This window comes from Cynocephalus volans, chromosome 7, assembly GCF_027409185.1.
Source record: "Cynocephalus volans isolate mCynVol1 chromosome 7, mCynVol1.pri, whole genome shotgun sequence".
Lineage (NCBI taxonomy): Eukaryota > Metazoa > Chordata > Mammalia > Dermoptera > Cynocephalidae > Cynocephalus > Cynocephalus volans.
Genome location: NC_084466.1, coordinates 158,678,849 through 158,695,406, shown reverse-complemented (window position 1 = coordinate 158,695,406; position 16,558 = coordinate 158,678,849). Strand labels below are relative to the sequence as shown.

The following is a 16,558-nucleotide window of genomic DNA, read 5'->3' as shown; positions in this document are numbered from 1 at the left end:
AAGGAGGGACAACGTGGGATCACGCGGGGCAGGTTAGCCTTTCAGTGTGGACGGTATGGGCGGTGTCCGAGCAGCCAGCTGTTCCCTGCAGGTGCCAGACGCCGCCCCCCACCCAGGGCAGTGGCCCCAACACTTGCCAGCATCCCCTCACCTGTTTTAATGGACATTAAAAATGGAACAATAACAGGGCTAGGGAAAGGAACAGACGACACGCACAATGACGGTCGTCTGAACTCATTCTGCTGTAAGATGTAAAAACAAGAGAGGGCAGACATGCTGTGTCCCCCAGGACATGCCTGGCTCTTTTAATATACTGGTGCATACAGCCCGCGCCCCACGCGGTCCTGCCTCCATCTGCCGCTCCATGCTCACTCCTGCTGCACACACTCAGCTGCGGCCAGCACGCGGGGAGCTGCTGGGGCCACCCCTGCTCTCTGCCTGGGCTGACGTCCCCGCTGGGCCACCCTCATGGGCCAGAAGCCACTCCTTCACGGCCAGTCCTCCAGAGGAGTAGTTGCCAATGGCTCCGCTGCTGCAGACCACTCTGTGGCACGGGATGAGGATGGGGACCTGAAAAACAGGGTGACGGTCCAGGGCCAGTGAGGTTGTGGGGGTCAAGAGGTCGGGCCCAGGCAGGCAGCTGGTGCAGGGGTGGCACTGGCTCTGTCTCAGCGTCACCTCCTCCTGCCTCCCCATCCCCCACCCACCAAGGCCCTTGAGTCTCTGGGCTTGGGCTAGATAAGGGGGACGTGGGCACCTTCCAGAGAATCCCTTCTATGCCAAGATTTGAGAGAAGAAAACTTAATTTCGTCTGGTGAGAAATTTGTAGTGTTCACTTGCAAAATTTAGAATTACACTTCTAAGTTCTGGGTGGTATGTAACACTCTCAAACACTTCCGAGGAGACTGCCCCAGCCCCCTCGGTGGCCCAGCACAATCCACCATCCGTTTCTGTAAATAAAGTTTTATCGGAACACTGTCACGCCCTTGTTCTGTCTGTGGCTGCCTTGGCCCTGGCCGTTCCTGGGGAAGGCTGCCAGCCCCTGCTTTACGGTGGCCGCCTGCTGGGAGGGGTTTTCCTGCTTGGTCTTGCGGGTACTTGGAGGAATCTGAGAAGCGTGGGCTCTGTTCATTGCCACTGACAAGCCTCCACTGCCACCCCCACTCTGGGACAGGGTGTGACCGCTCTTCCATTCCATCCCAGCATGGATCCAAACCCAGTGCCCCTGCCCGCCCTCACCCCTCCATGCAGATGGTTGGGGAGACACAGCTACAATCCAGCTGCCCACCTCCGGAGTGAAACTGAGGACTCACAGGCTTATCTTAGTCTGACAGAGTGACTTAAACAAACCACGCCCAATCCTACAAAGAGGAGATGACCGATCATCAGAAGGGGCTCCACTGTTGGGGTCCAAGGCTGTGGTGGGGTGGCTGGGGTTTGTGCTGTAGGCCATCTCCAAATCTGCCCAAACTCACCTGCTACTCAAAAGGCGGCACACTAGAGAGTTCCAAATGGCAGACAGTTCTCCCTATTGACTCAGATGTACCCACGGACAGGGCCCCGGTCACAGTGTCCCTGGGCCCTCCCACAGCACACCGCCCATTATTTTCCTTGGCCTGGAGCAGGTACTTCAGACTCATGGCTACTAATATGCCAGAGCTAAGACTATGAACACCACGTGCACATAGGTGCTGGGATCCAGAGTGAGTATCACAACCTGGGGCTCTGCTCATGACTCCTGCAGCCACACACAGGCCTGCAGTCCTGCCTGACGATTCCTTCCTTATAGCCAGTCCCACCAGGAGAAGGGAATCCCTGTTCCTTCCAGAGGGGAGGGCACCCTCCTCAGCCACCGTCCTCAGAGACACCTGCCGCAGTGGTCCTTCTACCGATGCCCAGGCTGTGTGGACAGGAGCAGCGCCACGGCCCACTGTCCGGCTGAGGCTGTGGTGGCTGCAGCTGGGGGCTGGGAGCAGTTGCTGCTGTCCTTGTCCCTGGTTTCCACTCCTGACCTCACTGCCCTGTCCCCACAGCGGACTCACTGACCATCTGTATGGGAGGAGGAAATGGGAAGGCCCAGCTCAGCCCCTTTCAGGTTCCTGCAAGTGACCTGCCTGCCCCACAGTGCAGGCGCTCTGATGTCTTCTGCAGGGTGGTCAGCGCCTGCCCTGGCGTGGGAGGCCTGAGCTCAGGCAGTGGGGCCAGGGATAGGGGAGTCTAATGCTGGTGCGGACTGTCAGGGAAGTCATCATGGCCACGCACCTCCTCCAGTCTTGCTTGGACCTTAATAAAGCTAATATCTTGGCGTCTTCCATCCATTCTCAGTTGGCTCAGAGAACAGGTGGAAAAGACAAGGGTGTAATTTAAGGCCCCTTAAAGCCCATAGCAGATGGGAGCCACCTCTGGTTGTCCCCCTCTCCCTCCCTGGGCAGCCAGCAGAGACAGTTCAGAGCACACTGGCGTGCCAGAGATGGCCACACGCCCAGGGAACTGCCAGCCTCAGGGGTCCACCCCATGTCCCCACCACAGGAAACTCTGGGGGCTCAGCGGCTGTTTCTGCTTGAGCATCCCAACAAGTGTTCCTGAGAAGAGCTGCCCTGGAAGGATTTCCCAGAGGAGGCATGATGAGGTCTTGGAGCAGTCGCCACTTTCCTAATGACAGTCTCCAGAGAGACAGCCTTCACTGCACTGGGAGCAGGGGCGTGGCTGTTGGCTGCGGAAGGCCTGGGGCTCCTGTGGTGTCCTGTCTCATCCTCATGCACAGGATCACAGTGACTTCTCCATGTAGAGTGTGAACTGCCAATGAGCACAACTCCAGGAGCCAGGGCCAGCTCCAGAGATGGAGAGGGCTCAGGGCTCACTCTGGAAGGTCCTTAGCCTTCATGGCACATGGAAGGCATGTAGGAGGCATCCAGGGACAGCTCACTGCCCAGCCCCATTCCGTCCTGCACCCTGCAGCTCCTGGACAGCCCGCTCTCCCCTGTACCCCAGATTCCTGGAAACCCACAGCTGCCCAGCTCCAAGTGTCCTGCTGTGATGAGAAAACACAGCCGTCCTGCAGGACCCCAAGGGCGAGGATCCCCCAGGCTTCCGCTGGGTATTGCTCCAACTCCAGTCTTGCCTTCTCCCCGCAGTCATCCCGCCAGAGAAGATCTCCACCCGCCATGCTCCACCCTCCAAAGCAAGTGACCATACAAAGCGACCTGCTGCTGGTCAGATAGGTTCCAGTGGAAGTGGCTCTGGATCTTGCGTCCCTCGGCTTCCTGGGGTGGCGATTCCTGCTCTTGCCCTGCCTGAGGCCATCAGTGCAGGCAGCTCTGCTATCACTACCATGCACTCACCTGCGTCACAGACACTGGCTGATGTGTCCCTCTGTGGCGCCCAGCTACACACGTCCAGGGCCATCCCCAGCCCTCTCTTAGACATGGAGAGTGACAAAGCCAGGTGCGCAGGCGCACTCCATGCTCAACACTGCGCCTCTGCACACCCCACCCTGCGGCCCCCAACACCCAGGCCAGGCTGGTGAACCTCACATCTTGTGAGGTCTCTCGCCCGAGTGCACACAGCTGTCAAGAGGCAGAGAAGGGGTTCTGGCCACGCACTCCTCATGGTACCACCTTCCTCGAGGGGACCTTGTGGGACGTGCCCATGCTGACAGAGCCTGGCTGGGAGGAGGGACCCTCGCGTCTCAAAGCCAGTCCTGGATTGGACTACAAATTTGGGTTACCATGGTAATGTGCTCTGACGGCTAAGCATGTTCGGAGGACCAGCGTGGTGATGGTGAGGGTGACCAAGAGCTGACTCTCTTTGGCGTGGAGTTTAACAGCGACTCTGCCACGTCCTGCTTGCGGTGCACAATCCCAGTCTTCTTGGAAGGAGCAACGGAGAATTCTGAGAGTGGAATATTTACTCGAATGATCCTTACCAAATGCAACAGTCACAGGGATAACTGCGCTGAGGACATCATCAGAAGAAACAAAGTTCACATTTTGGACGGGTAGAGAGGCAGGCATTTAATTCATCTAGTTTTATAAACGTTTAGGCACCAATTCAGTTTTCCTACCTAATAACAGATTTCACAAGTGAGCTTTGATTTTCTTCCCTCCCTCTCAATGAGCTGTGAGATTATAGAAACGACTGATATAAGCAAATGTTTTTCTACGTATCGATGCAGAGACGGGCTGGTGGCACAGATGACAATCGTTGTGGCGGCGGTGACGGCTATTCACCTTGTGTACGCACAGACGCGGAGAGGCACCCTGCCGAACAGGCGCTGTTTTTCCCATTAGAAACTAGGAACACTGCTTCTGCTTGTGTTAATTTTGGTGGCAGGTTTTGGACTATTAGAATAATGAAACCTGCTAAAATTTATTGGGGCCCTAAGGACATTTTCAAAGGATCCGACCCTCTATGCCCTCTTCTTTAAAGCCTGTACAGCATAAAATGTAATTCTTATCAATAACCAAGAAGCTCATAATATCACAGCTGCATTGAAATCTTCATGCTGTGAAACCTAATTCATCCAATACACGAATCCATCACTTACGCAGACCCTTTCTCAAATGCTATAAAACTTCCAAACCCATAGATTTGTCTCCAACAAAAATAACATGAAGGGGCCTTTCAATCAATAATGGAATCCCTCTGATTCTGGTTCGGGCTGGATATTTTTTCCAACTTCGCCTTTGTTCTTCTGGGCAGGTGCCCACAAGGGAAAGAGCTTGTTTTCACTTGCAGCCTCATCAATACCTAAATCCTGGTGAACAAGTGACACTGAGAAGCTGTAATCAATAGCTCCCTGTGCGTTTTTTTCTTCTGGTCAAATGGTTCAGCTCCACTGACAACCCTGACGCTCAGAACATGATGCTAAATCTTTATCAACAGCCATCTGGGTGACTGGCAGAACAAGGCTCGGGGGGTCATTAACGCTTGTGGCACTCTGTGAATAAACTAACTCCTCAGGAATGCGCTTGTTTAGAAGAAGGTGGGAAAGTCTCAGCACATCGTATTGATCGCCTTTGAACTGCATTTAGCAAATTCCGTCTGAGGATGAAGCGAAGGGTGCTTTGTTGAGGGGGGCATGGAGAGGTTTCAATTGCACGTACTAGGAAACTAGCCATCCTTTTCAGGACAGCGTGGGGAGACAACCTTCTGGAAGGCTGCCCAATCATCTTACATGGGGCTAGTGAGTCCTTCATGGAAAACTTTGAAGAAATCAAGTTCCTAGGATGGAGTAAATGCCCACGTAGCAAAAACCATCCCTTTCTCTTGTAGGGGTGGAGAAACCCACGCCACCAGCATGTGCAGTAACGTGTTCACGTGTACTGCAAGCACCTAAGGAATTAATGCACAACGAACTTTAAGGTGTTTTGTAACATTCGAAACCCATTCTTCACTTTCCTCCTTCAAGTGCACAATTGTCCTGTTCAGCCTAAACATGAAATGTTTTCCATGAGCAGGTGTCCATGACGTGCGTCCACGCTGGAGTCGATGTGCATGGTCCTCCTGCTGGGCCCTTGCTGTTGGCGTCGACAGGGACACCCACTGAGGATGTCAATTCCATTGGTGATGGCCCCTTTCCCCCTTGAGTCCCTGGGTCACCTTTCAGCCCTCCTGGCCCATGCTAATGAGGTTCTGACGGGACTGGATGGGAACCCAACACCCTGAACTACAGTAAACTATGAAGCTGAGGGTCTCCCTGCAGGAGCGTCTCCGGCATATCTGTGCTGTGAAGGGGACACCACTAGGTCGTGCAGCTGCTGGCACCCGTGCCACCTTTGCCTTGGGTTGAAGGTCACTCATTGCATGGGTTGAAGCCCTTAGAAAGGCCACAGGAGGACTCCCCACCATTCTGCTGCCTTCGGCACAGCAGGAATGCTGACGCAGAACCATCCTGTCCAATTCTGCCATGACCTTGGCTCTGGCCAGCAATGGGGGTATCAACATGTAGACTTTACAATGCTAGAGTTTTAAATCCCGTGAGATCCTGTTTTATAAATTTCAGTGACTGAAGCCATATTTGAACAGAGACATTCATAGAGATTAATAGCAGGGGAAGAGAGCCACACCGGTTTGCAGAACAATAAATGTTTTCTGAATGTTGCCACGAGCAGGATCGCTACCAGCCCGGGCAGAGTGAGAAACTGCTGGCGTTGCAGAAGGCAGGTGGGTGGGGGCTCTGCTCTGGGCATGTCGGTTTGTGGAGCTTGTCTTCACAGCAAGAGCTGCGAGCTGCACACGCCCAGGGAGCAAGAGTGTTGGTGCCACCGAGGAGGCCGCTCCCGTGCTCACGTGTGCGCACAGAGGGCATCGAATCAGGCCCCTGGTGTGGGAGGAGAGAGTGGCTGGCTCCACCCAGGGGCAGGAAGAGCAGGAACTGCCTGAGATGGTGATGGCCACGGTGTGAAAGAGGGATGCAGGAGATACGAGTGGGTCCAACCTTCCCCTGGGGCGGTAAACGCAGCCGTGACCCCACGGTGCAGGAGCTGCCCTTTTTCCCTGCAGCCAGGTCCAACTCCTTAAAATGGACTCACACCCCGGGAGAAAGTGGGGGCCTTCCAGATGGCAGATGTAGATGAAGCTTCACTGGAAAATGTCAACAACCAACTTCGCAAATTTGATTCAGAAGCATCCCACATGCGCTGTAACATGGGACCCTCTGCACTGGGAGGGGAGAGCGCAGCAATGAAACCACAAAGGTGCACTGAGACACGCTCCTGCACCCACCAGCCACTGGCAACAAAACTGGGCAGGTGAAGGGTGCGGGAGCTGGGGCCCGTTTGTTGTGCGTGTCACCTCCGCTTCCACAGTTCAGATATTCTCCAGCTCTGGGCGCACACCAAGACAACGTGCTCCACTGCAAACCTGCGGGAGCTGCTTCTGAAGGAGCAACAATGCAGTTTTGTGCAAAAGGCCACGTAGTTGCCATCTCCTAGAAACGTGGAGGCTCTGCCCTCGGGCTGCCAAACGGCGGCCTCTCCCCTGTGAGCAGGATGAAAATACTTTTGCAAATACACAGCAGAGCCACAGCAGTTTTTAAAGAAGTGGGGTCTATCTAATTTAGTAATTTCCCATGCTGTGACATGACGATCATACGTGCTGTCCCTGGTAAGATGGCATGCTTCTATCATGTTAGACATCAGAATAGCTTTGGGGAGAAGCCGTTCCTAACGTGATTGCGCACTCTCAGTGGGCACCAGAGGGCTAATGAGAACTGGGATATCCCAGGGCACTCTCGAGGTTGTGCGGGTTCTCCTGGTGGTCACGCAGGTAGGCCCATGTCGAGGTGTCCTCCCACCTCCTACTGTGTGCAACTTCCCTGCTCAAACTGGACGGCCTGTGCTCCAGCACCACCAGCTGCACGGCCCGGCCCCAGGGGCACGAGCATGGCTTGTGTGGTCTTGAAGCCTCGAGCTCAGTAAAACCTGACTACAGACACACAGAAGGGCGAGGACAAGGGGCCCTGAGGGACGGCACTGTCCCTGAGGAGAACCCGGGTCATGATGACAGGCGCAGCCCCAAGGAGGTGGGCTGGACCTGCACCCTTTCACACATGGCCTTGCAGGACGGGAGTGCCACGTGGGGGACCTTTCATCTGTCTTGCTCCTGCTGCGCTCCTGGCTCCTGGAATAGGTGCTGCACACACCCAACTGTGCAGTGAATGAATGGATGAAACTGCGGTCATGTGGAGACTTCCCTCCCGTCCTCCTTTGCACTCACCATGGGCACGAGGGGCTCATGCAGCTGTGACTCCCACCAAGAGGGGGTGGTGGAGGGGGGTGTTTCACCACTTCCAGGGGCGTCTGGGGCAGTGGTCCCCATCACAGCCATGTCTGCTCCTCTCCAGCCCAGCTTCGCAGGCTGCCTCGGGGACATGCTTAATCAGAGGACACCTGCCTCCCAGGGGCAGCGTGAGGACCGTGCCCAAGTGCAGCCAGCCTGAGCCCGCGCAGAGCACTTACAGGGTTACTTCTCATTGCTCCTCCCACAGCCCGAGCGGCTCGGGGGCTGCCTGCCAGGGCTGCTAGTTGCTGGTAAGAAACCACTTCTCCAAACTTCACGACCTTCAGCAGTTTCAACAACACCTTTCTGGTGAACGAATCTGAAAGGCAGAATGCAGAATGATGTTATTTGCACAAACGGCTCCAACAGCCCTGATATAAATAGCTGCTGGTCCCAAAACGGAGAATGCACCAACACAAATAGAGGTGTTACACACAGTTACAACGTGGCCTCCACATACCGTCCTGTCACCACGTCACCAGAGGAGGAGATATGAGGCAGGCACAGAGCAGGCTGGCTCCTCGGAAGGCATCCCGGACCTTGCAGCACAGATCTCTATCTCCTCCCACCTTCCCCATGTCCCACACAGGATCGTGGACACTCTTCCAGTAAGTGGGCATGTGCAAATCTGCAAGCACTGTTCAGTTAGTAAGCACGGAACTCCCTGCCTGCCCATCTGCTTGGAAATCTTTTGTACTGCTGGTTAATTTCCAACTTCAGCTGGGACACAGAAGGAAAAAGCAGCCACCGGCCGGGCTGCGATATTATGCTAGCTGCCCACATCCAGCATCAAGCAGAACTGCCCCCAGCTACTGCTCAGAACGCCAAACACCGTGGTACGCAGGGGCTGGCAGCGACCTTGGCTGAAGGCATCTTTAATGAGTAAGGCTTCAAAAATAAAACAACTTTATTCCCATTTTAATTGGCTAACCACAGCAAATCGCATTTGCTCTGCACTTGGTGCAGGAATGAATAGGTGAACGCAGGAGAACATTCTCCCCCTCTGCCTCCAGGTTTTAGAATTGCTTCCTTGGTGTGGGGTTTGCAGGAGAGAAACCCAGGCACGTGAAGGAGGTCCGTCTGAATCGATACCTATTGTCTTTCCAAAGGGGACACATGGCTCAGGAGCAGTGGAGACGAAGCCCTGTTCTCCATTGTGGGGCTCCGTACCCTCCAGGGGCAGGAGTCTGTGAATGGCAGCAGCACAGGGAAGGGCTCCACGGGCAGGAACGCTGTTCCGGAGAGTGTCCATAATAGCATTAATTACACCTGGTGCCAAGCTGGCAAAGTACGATTTGGCTCTTAAAGGAAACACACCCGAACATGCGTGTCAAATAATAAAAATTACTTCTTAACTGAAGGGAACGATAATCACTTCACCGGGAAAAAAAAAATCTGTTTAGTCTTTATTATAACATTAAGCAAATTAAACATCAGCATAATCCAGGTGATACTAGAAAAGGGTCATCAAAGAAATTAACTTTGTTGTTCATTAATTTACATGGATTAGTAGAGGGCAAAGAGATAGCAAATGTGCTCTAGTTTTTATGATATAATTTCAAACTGTACACCATTTGTGGCAGGAGGGTGACTTTGGGGTTAATCAGACTGATTTGTCCTTTTAATTGCTTTCTATTCAAAGAAAATTCATTAGATAATGTTCTCTTCAAAATTCATGAATCAATTTAACTGAAGAAACCACATTAACAGCTTTGGGTTCATTAGCACACACAGTTGTGGTACTGGCTGATTGCTGGGAGGGTCTCCTTAGGCAAACAGACTCTGTTTACTGTCATTTGAACAGGAAGGGTTTTGAAATCAAACTGTTAATTTTTATTATTGGTGCTGTGGTTGTTATACTTAACTTTAAAAAGAAAAAAAAAAAGAAGAAAAGTGAGTCAGCCTGGTGCTGACTTGGAGAGAAAGATCTCAGGGGCAGCTGTCTTGCAGAAGAAACAAGGCCCTTGCGCGCTGACGCTCCGGGAGGCGGCGGCCAGTGTCCTGCCTTCCTTGGGGAGCACGGCGCTGGTGGTCTGGCCCACCATGCTCTGACCCAGGGACAGGACGCTGCCTGGGTTTTCCAGAACAGCCTGGAACTTTACTAAACCTGTAGGAATAAATGAGGGAGGTGTGTGCTAACCCCGCTAGAGCGTGGAGCGGTGGCAGAGACAGCGGCACGGTTCCAACGTCCTGTCCTGGGCACCAGCCTCGCGTGCTGCTCTGACGAATGGCTGCCCGGCCATGGAGCACCCTTCCTTCCCCGCGCCAGAGCATCGTGTCAAAAAGCAGTTTCGTGGCCTGGTGCGAGCGCAGAGTTCATCAAACACGTTCAGCTTCACTGTCCGTTTTTCAAGGGAAACATTTCTTCCCTGGCACGTGCCAGGCAGCGTGCTAGCAGAACAGCTCGCAGACGTGATACTCGGCAGCCAGGCCTGTCACCGCACAGACGCCTCTGGGTGCTCAGTCTCCCCTGTAGTGCGCAGAGGCACTAATTAGTCTAAACAGGCCTCGACCCCATGCACGATGGGACGGCTGAGGGGCCGGCACTTTCTGCTGTGAAGCATCATTCTAAAGTGCAGTGAGATCTGCTCATAAAGATGGACACGTGCCAATGTGCACGAGATGACTTCTTGAGGTTGAGGCGACCACATCAGTCACCCGTGGCTGGCCCGATCATTTCGGGTGGCCCAAAGGGGCAGCCATGAAAACTCTGTCCTCCTGTCTCGGGCCCTACCCTCCCATGTGCTCCCTTCCTGCACCCGCTCCTCCTGCTTTCCTTCCGGTCTCCTCCTTCCTCCTGCCCGCTCTGGCCTCGGGTACTGTGGCCGTGCTGGAGGCTGACCTGCTTCTCAGAGTCCCCTTCTCTCAGGGACGTGGCTGTTTTCATTTCAGCAGGGGTGGCAACGTAGCACACCCACCGTAACCACCGGACCCAAGAGGACTGTTCTCCAAATCCTCTCCCTGCCTGGTTGAATGCCGCTTTCTACCACTGGCCATAGGAGAATTCGTTCTGTGTCAGGGGCGTGGGTTTCATGCCAGCGCCTTGTGTGCCATGTCGTGGGGGTGGTGAGGGGGGCTCTGAGGAGGGCCGGGCAGTCGGGGGCCAGCTCAGCCCCACCCCAGGAGCACAGCAGAGGGAAACAGGCAGGGCCACCAGGCTCTACCACTGCAGACCTCGGATGAGCCGCTTCCTCGTCCTGGCCTCTGCCTCCCCTTGTGATAAATGTCATCGTAAGAGCTACCCCGACAAGCACACCCTGTGCCCCCTCTGCACGTGGCTGGGCTGCGAGTCAGCTGAGACTCAACCCTCCAGGGGGCACCGCAGCACACTCCCAAGTTCTTGGGGAAGAGCCTCCTTTCTCTCAACTGCCACAGCTCCCTGGATGGTGACCTTTGTCGAAGGACGCAGTTTCCTGAGGAGGGAACATCCTTCTGCAGCCTGGGCCTTGGGGCTCTTCCTCGGCCAGGCTGCAGCTAGGGGGACACACTTGGATGCAGGTGCACAAGTATTATTTGCAGGGCCTTGCCCGGGGAGCGTCTCGGTGGCCGTGGACTTGCCCTGGCACATCTGTGTCCTCAGAGAGTGGCACTCCAGCCCCTGCAGGACTTCTCCTGCCACCAGCAAGTGGCCTGGAAAGGGGCTCCCCGGGATCTGGGGTCTGTGGCACTCACCAGAGCTAGTTGACCGACTGCTGCCTGGCCATCAAAAGCTGCCAGAATGAACTTGTGAGGAGTGAGCCTGAAACATGAAGGGGAGGGAGGGGGCTCCAGCTCCAGGTGAAATGGGCAAGCCCACCATCCTCGGTTTCCTCTTGTGGACACCTTTGTAGACCTGGGCAGACGCACCTTTGCAGGCCTGGGCCCCCCACGCGAGGGCCGTGCAGAGCAGTGCTGCGGGCCAGACCGGAGGAAGGTGAGAATTTGAAGCTCCGTCACCATGACGGCGGGTTCACCATTTCCCCTCTGCTCTCCCCAGCCTGCCTTGTCGCAGTGCTGAGGTGAGTGCTGGTGCAGCGGGAGCACCTTGGGGGCTCTAGTCCAGTGTGGGGAGGAAACAGCATCTCCCACACTCACAGAGAGTAGAAAATCTCTGAACTCTTGTACTTCAGTCCCTCCCTAAGCAATCTTGTGGTGGTGGGGGTAGCAACAAGGCCCACCAGAGCCTACACCCCTGGGGAGGAGTCAGCCCCTTTGTGATAGGAGGAGGTGGGGTCCCAAAAGGTGGGAAGAACCCTGTGCCTTTCCCTCTCTCTGTCTTCCTGATGCTTCCCTCTCTCTGTCTTCCTGATGCTAAGCCCGATCAGGGTTGCAGGAAGCGTGCATTTGCAGGAAGCGTGCAGCTGCAGGAAGTGTGTAGCAGAGCAGGGTGGGTTAAGCCCCAGCTTTCCGTACAGGGGACTGAAAGGAGAGCCTGAGAACTGGAAAGTACCATGAGACTGTGGAGAAAGAGGAGTTTGTAAAAGCAAACAAAAAATTTGTTTATAAACTCCTGGAATCACCTGTTCATGTTAGCTGTGCACCTGCCCATCCGTGCATATGTGGATCTGACCCTAAACCAAGGACTTTGAGAACTGATTATCAGAGGGTTAGGAACTGCCATGTCCCAAACTGGCTGCTGAAAGGTACCCAAGAGGACAGATCTTAAAAGGCATGCAAAGGATTTGAAAAAGAAATAGACATTAAAATCAAAACCCATAAAAAGCTGGCCAGAACTTATGAACCAAATCCAACTAGGTTTATTGCCTCCTGAAACAAAAATATCAACATTATTTGTTGGATTTATACAAGACACTGAATCTCATAACATAATGTTCAAAATGATAAGTACACAATCAAAAATTACTAAGCATGTAAATAATCAGGAAAATCTCAACTCGTTTGGGAAAAGATAATCAATGCATGCTAAGGCTGAGATAACACAGAAGTTGGGATCATCTGACAAAAACTATAAAGGATCTGCTATAAAAATGTAAGAAGGGAAAACATTCTTGAAACAAATGGAGAGACAAAGTCGCAGCAAAGAAGTAGAAGCTATAAAAAAATAACCAAATAAAAAAATCTAGTACTGAAAAGCACAATAACCAAAATTAAAAAGTGCACTGCATGGGCTCAACATCAGAATGGATATGCCAGAGAAAAGAGTGAACAAAACCAAAGACAATACGGGAGAAATTTCCCAATCTGAACACAGAGAAAAAGTATTTAAAACAAACAAACCAAAAACCAAAAGAATCTCGGGGACATCTGGGACACGGTTAAAAGATTTAATGTTCATGTCCTTGGAGTTCCAGAAGGAGAAGAAAAAGAATGTGGTGTAGAAAAAATTTATTAAAAAAATAGCTAAAAATTTCCCCAGAAAAGATAAACAACTGCACTTTCGAGAAGCCAGGCAAACTGCAACCCGGACACACCCACAGATATCTACTGCCAGACGCATCATGATCAAACTGCTGAAAGCTCAAGACAAAGGAAAAAACCTTGCAAGCCACTAGAGACAGACAATGCATCACATACAGAGGAACACTGATCTGAATGACTGTGGAATTCTCAGCAGGACGTCTGAAGGCCGGAAGGAATGAGACGGCAATCTTAAAGTGCAGAAAGAAAAAAACTGTCAGCTCAGCTCTATATTCAACTAAAAAATATCCTTGAGAAATGGAGTTAAAATAAATACATCTTCACATAAAAAAGAAAAAGATAATTTGTTGAAAAAGTAAGATTATTTTAAAGATCTGATCTTTAAAATAGGTAAAGGAAGCTCTTTAGAAAGAAGGGAAATGACACTAGAGGGGAGCTTGGAAGATTAGGAAAGCAGGAGAGTAATGTAAATGGTAAATAAGTGGATAAACACTGCAGCTCTCTCAGTGGATAAAACTCTCTAGAGTTTTTCTAAATGCATTTGACAGCTGAAAGCAAAAATAATACTGTCAAGAGGAATTTTCAATATATGTAGATGTAATACATAAGACACTATAATATACTGGGAGAGTTGAAAGGATCTGTGTGGTCAGAGAATTTCTACATGACACTTAAAATGGTCAACACAGTGACTCTAGACTATAAAAGTATGTAAGTATTGTAATCTCTACAGCCATCATTAGAAAAACTACAAAAAGATATATAGTGAAAAACACAACAGATAAATTAAAATGAAATATGAAAAAAAGTTACAATAGCCCCAAAGAAGAAAGGAAAAGGAAAAAAGAGAAGCAAAAAACAAAGGGAACAAACAGAAAACAGTAAAATATTGGACCTAAATTTAAACATATTAATAATTACATTAAATGTAAATTGTTAAAGCATATAAATGAGATAGAGATTGTCAGAATGGATAACAAGGATCCAAATATGTGCTTTGTATAAGAAATTCACTTCAAATAACAGCTACAGGTCAGTTAGAGGTAAAAGGACAAAAAAAGATATACCATGCCAACACTGAATGTTAATATAAGACAAAGTAGACTTAAGAGCAAAAGCTCCCAAGGTTAAAAAGGAGCATTGCACAGTGAAAGGGTCAGTTCACAAAGACCATGTGCCAATCTTGAATATTCGTGCACCCAACAACTGAACTTCAAGGCGTATGAAACAAAACTTGACAAAACTGAAAGGAGGATTAGACAAATCCACAATAGTACTTGGAGACTGGAACCCTTCTCTCTCAGAACTTGATAGAACCAGTTGACCAAAAAACAGCGAGTATGCAGCTGGAAAACACCATCAACCAACTAGATCTAGTGAACATTTACACACTACTCCACCCAGTAACAGTAGAATACATATTCTTTTTGAATGCCCATGGATCACTGGCCAACATACACCACACCATACACCATATTCTGTGTCATAAAACAAACCTTAACACATGTAAAATAATGATGTTCATAATGTACTAGTAGTTATGTTCTCTGATCATGATAGAATTAGGCTAGAAATCAATCAAAAAGATAATAGGAAAATCTCTAACTATTTGGACAGTAAACAAACCACTTCTAAATAATCCATGGGTCAAAAGGAAGTCTGAGGGAAATAAAAAAAATACACTAAACAGAATAAAACTGAAAATAGAGCACATTAAAATCTATGGGACACAGCCAAAGCAATATTTAGAAAGAAATTTATAGTATTAAGTTCTTATATTAGAAAAAAAAAATCTCAATAATCTCAGCTTCCAACTTAAGAAACCAGAAAAGAAGAGTAAAATAAACCTGAAACAACCAGAAAAAAGGAAATACTAAAAGGGAAGAAATCAATAAAATTGAAAACAGAAAAATGATAGAGTAAAATCTATGAAATTAAAAACAGGTTTCTTGAAATGATCACCCAAATTGGTAAATCTCTAGCAAGACTGACAAAGATAAAAAAAGAGAGAAAAAATGAATTATCATCATCAGGAATTAAAGAGGGGATATCATTACAGATTCCACAGATATTTGAGTGATAATAAGGTATTACTACAAATAACTCTATACGCAAATATTCAACAACTAAGGTGAAATAGACCAATTTGTAAAAACTACAAACTACCAAAACTCACACAAGATGAAATAGATAACCTAAGTATTCCTATAACTATTAACGAAGTTGAATTCATAGTTTAAAATCTTCCAAAAAAGAAATAACTAGGGCCAAAATGATTTTACCAGTGAATTCTAGCCAATATTTAAAGAATAAATAATTTCAATTCAACATAATCTTTTCCAGAAAATAGAAGAGAAAGGAACATTTGCCAAGATATTTTATGAGACCAGCATTACCCCAATATGAAAACCACAAAAGACAGAAACCAGAAAAGTACAGCTCAATATCTCTCATAAACACAGATACAAATCCTCAACAAAATATTGGCAAATCAAATTCAGGCAATATATAAAAAGAACAAGACATAAAAATTAAGTGGGCTTTATTCCAGGAAAGCACGGCTGATTCAATATTAAAAACTAATCGATATAAGAAGGTAGAGTAATCAAGATGGGGTGGTACTGGTGAAAGAACAGACACACAGATCAATGGGACAGACCCGCACAAATACAGTCTTTGACAAAGATCTCTGACAAAGAAGCAAAGGCAATTCACTGGAGAAAGAACAATCTTTTCAATAAATAGTCCTAGAACAATTAGACAACCACAAGTGAAAAAAAAAATGCATTCAGACGCAGACTTTACATCTTTTATAAAAATGAACTCAAAATGGATCATACAACTAAATCCAAAATACAAAATCATAAATCTTTCAGAAGATAACACGGGACAAAAATCTAAGTGACCATGGGTTTGGAGAAAAGTTTTTAGATACAACATGATTCATGAAAGAAAAAAAAATGGATAAATTGGACTTTTTAAAAAACTTCTGCACTGCAAAAGATGTTAAAACTATGAAAAGAAAAGGCAGAGACAGAGAGAAAATATTTGCAAAACACATGCCTGATGAAGACCTTGTATCCAAATATCACAGATTCTTAAAATTCAATAATTAGAAATTAAACAACCCAACTAAAAAATGAGCAAGTCTGAAAAGACGCTTCATCAAAGAAGATATAAAGATGACAAATAAAGCCTGTGGAAATATATTTAACATAATTCGTCTTCAGGGCATTGCAAACTTATTTATTTATTTATATTTTTTTTACAGAAATGGTTGTAAATCTTATTTATTTTTTAATTTATCAATATACAGTGTAGTTGATTTTTGGGTCCCTTTACCAATTCCTCCTTTCCCCCCCTGTACTCCCATCAACATCATATCTGTTCACCTTATCTTAACAAGTTCAAGGAATTA

General features: G+C 49.1%; 1 protein-coding gene across 2 annotated transcripts in view; it reads right to left on the bottom strand.

Moving 5' to 3' along the window:
• Nucleotides 1-274: 274 nt before the first annotated feature.
• Nucleotides 275-16,558, bottom strand: part of MGMT (O-6-methylguanine-DNA methyltransferase) — a 282,167-nt gene continuing 265,883 nt past the window's right edge. For both annotated transcript variants that reach the window (XM_063103089.1, XM_063103090.1), the window contains 2 exons: nucleotides 7,962-8,101; nucleotides 275-570 (listed from right to left, as the gene is read on the bottom strand). In XM_063103089.1, the coding sequence (XP_062959159.1) occupies nucleotides 388-570; nucleotides 7,962-8,101 (323 nt within the window). In that variant the 3' untranslated portion in view covers nucleotides 275-387. The remainder of the gene's footprint in view (nucleotides 571-7,961; nucleotides 8,102-16,558) is intronic.